The 7,481-nt window shown below is 51.6% G+C and overlaps 1 protein-coding gene across 1 annotated transcript; it reads left to right on the forward strand.

Moving 5' to 3' along the window:
- The first annotated feature begins 2,146 nt into the window (after nt 1–2,146).
- Nucleotides 2,147–7,172, forward strand: DUSP6 (dual specificity phosphatase 6). The gene is made up of 3 exons (XM_038388108.2): nt 2,147–3,197; nt 3,828–4,265; nt 5,779–7,172. The coding sequence occupies exons 1-3, from the start codon at nt 2,795–2,797 to the stop codon at nt 6,084–6,086; spliced, it is 1,149 nt and encodes a 382-aa protein (XP_038244036.1). The 5' UTR covers nt 2,147–2,794; the 3' UTR covers nt 6,087–7,172.
- The last annotated feature ends 309 nt before the right edge of the window (nt 7,173–7,481 follow it).

The raw sequence follows: 7,481 nt of genomic DNA on the forward strand, positions 1-7,481 counted from the left end.
TTTGCCTAGTTTTTTTACAACAGGCTACATAAAAAACATTAGCAAAGTCAGTAAAAACTAAAATTCCATACAGACAATGACTTGTTTATAGTGCTCTACATACGAGATACTGAAATGTAAGTACAATATTTATATTCCAATTGATTTATTTATAATTATATGGTAGAAATTAGAAAGAAAGCAATTTTTCAGTAATAGTGTGCTGACACTATTGCATTTTTATGTTTGCTTTTGTAAGCAAATAGTTTTCAAGTGAAACTTGGGGGTACTGCAAGACAAATCAAACTTCTGAAAGGGGCACAGTAATCTGGAAAGGTTGAGAGGCACTGCTCCAGGAGGCCCCAGGGAATGGACAATCTAATTATTGCATAGCCCTGGCTGTTTGTGGAGCCTCCTGATGTCTCGGATATAAACGTGGCTCCAGCCCAGCTGTGGTAAGGTAAATGAGGTGAGCCTTTTAGAACCGGTTTTGCACCGAGCCAGCTGTTAGCAAGAGGATCAGAGGTCAGGTCAGGCTTGTGAATTGTGCTTTTCAAAACGCCAAGCAGCTCACTGTCAAAGCCACGGCCCGCCCTGGGGGTTTTACACCGCATGGGCCTTTCCTCTGTGCCAGATCCGCGGAGCGGGCCCTGCTGAGCGGCGAGGAGCGGAGAGCCCCGCGCTGAAGGTGGCGCTGCCGGCGCCGGTACATTGCCCCTGTCCCGCAGCTCGGCCGAGCCGCGCTCAGTGGCTGCTCTCCTCCAGCAGGGCCCGCTCCTGCCCAGGGCGCTCAGCCCCTGCGGGCGGAGGAAGGGCCCCTGCCAGGGCGTGCCGCGGCCGGCTCGGAGCTCCGCACGCTCCCCTTTGTCTCCAGCTCGGAGCCCCGCTGGCTGCTGCGCTAGGGAAGGTCGCTTGCGCAGCGGCTCGCAGCGCAGAGGCGGTGGCGGCCCCCCGTGGGGGGTGCTGAGCGGCAGAGCTGAGCGGGCTCCGCGCTGTCACGATTCCAGCTCCCCAAGCCAATGGCTGCATGGGGCTCGCTGCGGCTGCCGATCGGGCTCCCCCCCGCCTCCCCCTTTTTTAAACACAGACACGGTGGGAGGCCATTGCTTCTGCAATGCATTTCGCCTCCTTTCTTTTTTTTTTTTTTGTCAATGGAATAGCTACAGCTTGGCACGGGAACTATGTCACGGGCCTGGGAGCCGGGCTACCCCCTCTGGCCAGGCGTCCTCAGGCCCGCGGGGGCTTTGTACTACAGAAATGATTAACGAGGAAAGGATCCCTCTGCTATAGAGGACTCTTTGATGTCAGGCTTTCAGAACAATGGACAATAAACCTACAGGCGGACACCAAGGCAAGTGCCACATGACTTTCTAAAACACACATTAACTCTGGCCCACGCCTAGCCCTATTTAAAACTGGCACCTGGACAATTAGCGTTGCTTGCCTGGAGGGGAGAACAAAACCTGCATTTTCTTACAGCAGGCCGCTTTCTCTCGGGAGCCTGTTTAAGGTCATCCGCACAAACAATGTAAAATCTTTGCAAGCGACCGTATGTTTATTCTTAAAGTGATAGCGGCGTTTGAGCTCTGTTTCCAAGTCTAGCGAGAGCCCGGTTTGCGTAGGAAATGATTAGATTAGAGTGGTACTCTTCACCACTGCAAAGAGCAATCAAGGGCAAATACAACACTTGCCCCGCCGGCCGGAAAGAGGGCTGTCAGCAACAAAAAAAAGTTGTAATTAAAAGCCAGGCTAAAGTCAACCCAGAGGAGTTGGGGGAGATACAGCTACCAAACCCGTTCCTACCAAGATCAGGCTTTTGAGGAGACAATTCGGAGAGGGAGAAGGTGCCTCTTGGTCCTCATACAATTGCACCATTTGTTGTGTAATCGCTCTGCTGCTATGTGTGAACTTTACCAGAAGGAAACATGAGCCTCAGCAGCACGGCCCTGGTTGCTGCGTCTCCCCCCTCACCTGCCCCCACTCCTCCACCGCCTCTTTCTCCTTCCTCCCGCTGAGCTGCTGTTGCTGCTTGTTTGCACTCAGCTTATCCGGAGCGGAAATTCCTTTCCGTTTTTGTGAATGACAAACTCATTAACAATTCATCAACACAACCTGTTCTAGCCGGTCCGTCGCCACGGCAACAGGCCCTTCCGCGCGCCCTCATTGGCTGGGCGAGAGAATGTATCCATTGAGACGTTCCGTGTTTGTATCCATTGAGGAGCTGCCTGGCGCTGGGGGTGTGCGGGGCTGATTCAAAGGGACATTGATCACATCAAGGGGACGGAGCGGAGGAGGAGGGGATATCACGTTGTGAGAAGCAGGGGGGCGAGCGGGGGGGGGGGAGTCGGGGCTGACGAGGCGCACACAAGGGGGGCCGAGGGAGAGGGAGCACACAAGAGCAGGGGCCAGTGCAGTATTTTTGGGAAAGGAGGGCAAGCCAGTGGCCCGTTAGTTGGATTTCATTCACTCAGCGAGGAGAAAGAGCCCGGGCGGCTGGACTGGGCCGGCGATTAGACAGGTTCATTCAGGGACTCATTGAGAAAAAGCGAGGCAGCCCGGGCGTGCGGCAACCAAGCGCATCGGGGAGTCGGAGCTCTGGGATCCTCCCCGCACATCTATCGCTGCCCCTGCAGGGGAGGCAGCCCGAGGGGTGGGTGTGTGTGTGTGTGTGTGTGTGTGTGTGCGCGCGCGCCCGGAGGGGGTGAGTCATTTTTCTGGGGGCCGGAGTTCAGTTTAGGGTGCCGGCTTTTCCGCCGTATGCCTGAGTGAGCGGGCAGTTTGTAAGCCGCACGCCGCTCGCCCCCAGCCGTTCCTCATGCTAGACACGTTCAGGCCCGTTCCCTTCGCGTCGGAGATGGCTGTCAGCAAAACGGTGGCTTGGCTGAACGAGCAGCTGGAGCGGGGCAACGGCCGGCTGCTGCTCATGGACTGTCGCTCGCAGGAGTTGTACGAGTCGTCCCACATCGAGTCGGCCATCAGCGTGGCCCTGCCCGGCATCATGCTGAGGCGGCTGCAGAAGGGCAACCTGCCCCTGCGCGCCCTCTTCTCCGCCAGCGACCAGGACCGGGAGAAGTTTGCCCGGCGCTGCGGGACCGACACCGTGGTGCTGTACGACGAGAGCAGCAGCGAGTGGAACGAGAACACGGGCGGGGAGTCGGTGCTGGGCTTGCTGCTCAAGCGGCTGAAAGATGAAGGCTGCAAAGCGTTTTACCTGGAAGGTGAGCGCTTAAAGCGACCTGCCCGGGACCGGCCCCGCTTCCGCGGCTCGGGGGGGCCCCCGCTAGGACCTGGCGCTGGGTGGGTTTCGTTCTTTGCCTGTCGCCTGCGGTGTTTCAGCTGTCGCCGGCCGGTCCACATGCCCCTGGCGTCTGTGGGTTTATGCCCCTCCGTGGCGTGGAACCCGAAGCGCGCAGGAGCCATTTGGGGACACGCTGTCTCGCGCCTGCCCCCCCCCCCGGGTGCAAATCCCTGCAAGCCGCAAACGGGGGGTGGGGGGGAGGAGGAGGAGGAGGGCACGCGGGTGCGGAGCGAGCGGGGCCCAGGGCAGAGCTGGCGGCGCTAACCCGTTAGCGGCCGGCGCGGAAAGGAAGGGTTGTGGCGGAAGGAATGCGCCGCTAGCCATTTGTGTGGCGAGCCCCAGCAGGAGGGAAATGCATGGAGCCCTGCCGTGGACTGCATTCCTGTGCCCCGCGGCCACCAAGGCGCTTTCCCCGAGCCTCGCCGCCTCACGTGGCTGCATTTGTGCCCCTCTCTCCGTGGGCGGCTTCGGGGGGATACAGAGTCTGTCTCGGCAGAGGGACTCCAGCGACTCATCTCAGCTCGCGTGTGTGCTGTGCTTTCCTCCCCAGGCGGCTTCAGCAAGTTCCAGACCGAATTCGCCCTGCACTGCGAAACTCCCCCAGACAGCTCATGCAGCAGCAGCTCTCCTGCTGTGCCAGTCCTGGGCTTAGGAGGCCTGCGAATCAGCTCCGATTCCTCTTCCGACATTGAATCTGACACGGACCGAGACCCCAACAGTGCCACGGACTCTGATGGCAGTCCTCTGTCCAACAACCAGCCTTCCTTCCCGGTCGAGATTTTACCCTACCTCTACTTGGGCTGCGCTAAGGACTCCACCAATCTGGACGTCTTAGAAGAGTTTGGCATTAAATACATCTTGAATGTGACCCCCAATCTGCCTAATCTCTTTGAGAACGCCGGAGAGTTTAAATACAAGCAGATCCCCATCTCCGACCACTGGAGTCAAAACTTGTCTCAGTTCTTTCCTGAGGCCATCTCTTTCATAGGTGAGCCCTAATGAATTATGACCGCTAAAGGACCACCAGATGTTTATCCTTTGCCGAGTTCAAACCCTTAATCTTTTGTATTGGTCGGCCGCATGTCTCACAGAGCCGCTGCGCAACGTTCGGCTTTCAAAACTGATTGAAATTAAAAGGGCGGATAGAATTTGTTTTTCTAGATGTAGGCGACAAGTCCTTTTGAATTAGCGACTGTATTCCCAGGCTGCAAATATGTTTATTTGTATGTCGAGCTGATATGGGATCACCCCATAACGATGTATCCCAGTGTGCTAAATTTGGGGAATAGAGAGAATCCGCACTAGTGAATTTATTAGTAGTAGGAGTTTTATTATTGTTTATCTAGTTCGTAGTCTTAAAAAACAGAGGTGATGTTTTAATTTTTTTCTGTTTCCAAGAGAGAATTGCAATTAAAAGTAATTTCAGATTTATAGTGGTATACTTAGCTATATAGCCTGTAAATAACGATGTCCTTTCCAGAGGTATAGTGTGTCTTTAAAGGTAAATCTCCTATAAATAATTGTATTCCTTTCAGATTTAGCGCTTAAACGAGAACTCCTTTAAATAATTTTGTCCATCAGTTTCCCAAATGAAAATCAGTGAGGAGTTCTGCCTAAAACCGAGGGTGCAAGATAGAGTCACTTCACACATATCACTCTAGTGCACACCCTTCAAAACTCTTTCATGTTACTGATTCAGACTGATATTGCTTTTCTCCCTGAACCACCCTGGGGATTTCTGATCTCCTCTTAGTTGATTGCTTTTCTTATTTGAGGCGGGGAAGAGAGGGTTATGGATGGGCATATTGTATGCTGGAAAACTGTGTTGCGATCCGGTGGAGAGATACCGGTGCTAGTGAAGTATGTAAGTAATCTGAGCCCAGCAAGAAGAAATGTGGGCTGGAAGCCGCGAAGAAACTAATCTCCAGGCATTGTAATGTATTTCCTTTTACAAAGGAACCCATTTTCCAGCAACGTTGACATCCTGTTCCTCCTAATGGGCTGTCCCCTGTGACTTCCCTCATTCTTTTCAAATGCCTGAATACTTCCATTGTTAGCCGCACAAGAGTTGGAGAATAATTTAATAGACCTTTGCAGCCTGCTGGTCTGTGAAAAGCATTCAATGGCGAGGTTTCTAGTTTTCACATGCTGGGGGAAATGTACACAGGGTTTCTTTGGGCCAGCATTCAGTGCAAATCGCATCTTTTGAAAATAAAAATAAAAAGTCTGGGCTGGGTCACAGCATGTTTCCTCTGTGCCACTGTGAGGTTGCATCAGCCTTCTGATTTCCATGCAGTGCTGAGCTCAGGGTCCGATTCTGATCTCACTTTGGTTTTGCACTAGTGTAATGGTCTCTGTTGACCTCACTGGAGTCACTCTTGATTCACATTGGTAATAAGTGAGATCTGAATCAGCCTCCCCCCTCCCCCATATTTCTCCTATGTCACAGCTGGATCATGAGCATCTCTTCTGTCTTGTGTTCCCTGTCTCTGTGTGTGCAGATGAAGCTCGGGGGAAGAAGTGCGGAGTCCTGGTGCACTGCTTAGCAGGGATCAGCCGCTCCGTCACCGTGACCGTTGCATACCTCATGCAAAAGCTCAACTTGTCCATGAACGACGCCTACGACATTGTCAAGTTGAAGAAATCCAACATCTCGCCCAACTTCAACTTCATGGGCCAGCTGCTGGACTTCGAGCGGACCCTGGGGCTCAGCAGCCCCTGCGACAATCGCGTGCCCAGCCAGCAGCTCTACTTCACCACTCCCTCCAACCAGAACGTCTTCCAAGTGGATTCCCGGCAGTCCACGTGAGCGCTCCCCAGTGGCCTCCCCACCAGGTCTGAATCCTGTGATCATTCCTCGATGGTTTCCCTCTGGCAGCAGGAAGGAGATGGAGCTTTGCTCTCTCGTGTCCCCTGCCAGTGCGCTCTGGAAAAGGTTACAAGGGAACTTGCCAAGGTCTCCCAGAAGGAACAGCCCCAAGGCAGGCAGCACACCTGCTTCCTGCACAACCACCCACCTGGCCAGGGGCTTGGAACTGAGGACTTCCAACAGTAGGGGGAGACTGGGCATTCTGAGCATGTGTTCTCTAGCGACTGGGAATTTCCTACTTCCTTCTTTGCTTTGGAATTTGTAACATAGATTGTTGTCTTCAGTGAAGACTGGTTCTTTTTTAATTTAGAGGAGCCAAAGAGAGAGGTTTCAGCTCAGTGTATTTGGAGTACTTGTTTGCTGCCAGTTCTGTAGTGTGCTATTTGATCAGTGTAAATATTTAATCTTAAATCCATGGGCGATGTTTTTATTTTTTAACTTTCGCCTATAGAAAAGAAATCAACCCAAAGGACTGCTACGTTTTTGTGCGCTTCATGAATTATTTTTTTTTCCCCTGCCCCCTTGCAAAGAATACATTTGCAGCATGCTTGATTTTATTGTTCAATTGAGCTGAGGCAAACTTGAGAGACAATGGCTATGGTCAGAAACTTGCTATTCACATTCTGGGAATCAGTGGAGTCTCTTCCTTTTTTTATTTTTATTTTCCTTGTAAGTCCCCCCTCTTCCCCTTTGTACTGCTGTTTCTCACTTTTTTTAAAAAACCTTTGTAAATAGATCGTCTTGGAAGAGATTTGCCTTCAGAAACATTTCAGATACGCTAAACAGTACTTTATCTCTGTACAAACTCTTCAGGGAGCTTCACCTCAAATGCAATATTTTGTCTTTTTTTGGGGGGGGTATAGAACTGGAAGTACATATAAGCATGTGTACTTGTGCGTACGCAAGGTGAACTTGCATATGATTGCCAATGAGGGAGAGCCTAATTCATGGTGTAAAAGGTTTAAGATGGAATTTATTATAAGAATGTACATTTTTAAATTATTAATAAATTACTATTTTTGGCTATTGAGAATCTGAGTGGTTTATTTCCCTCCTAGTGATGAATTGCATACACCTTGGAATATTTTTAAGGCGGGCATGTCTCTTAACAACATGTTTGTATAGCCCTTGAACAATAAAGTCCTGATCCCTGCTTTGGCCCACTGTAATCTAAATTAACAGTTACTGCACAGATAGCCCTATCATCTTAGCCTGGCGGGGAGGATGGACTTCTATAGCCTCTGCTTAATCACAGAAAAGACAGAACATACATAGAAACAACTCAGACTTCTCCCACACTGCCCCATCAATGTACTGCTACCCTATTATGGCAGG

This window comes from Dermochelys coriacea, chromosome 1, assembly GCF_009764565.3.
Source record: "Dermochelys coriacea isolate rDerCor1 chromosome 1, rDerCor1.pri.v4, whole genome shotgun sequence".
NCBI classification, from domain to species: domain Eukaryota; kingdom Metazoa; phylum Chordata; order Testudines; family Dermochelyidae; genus Dermochelys; species Dermochelys coriacea.

Coding starts and splice junctions, on each gene's coding strand:
- DUSP6 (XM_038388108.2), top strand. CDS start 2,795: ATGCTAGACACGTTCAGGCCCGTTCCCTTCGCGTCGGAGATGGCTGTC. Junction 3,198..3,827: donor CAAAGCGTTTTACCTGGAAG/GTGAGCGCTTAA, acceptor TTTCCTCCCCAG/GCGGCTTCAGCAAGTTCCAG. Junction 4,266..5,778: donor TGAGGCCATCTCTTTCATAG/GTGAGCCCTAAT, acceptor CTGTGTGTGCAG/ATGAAGCTCGGGGGAAGAAG.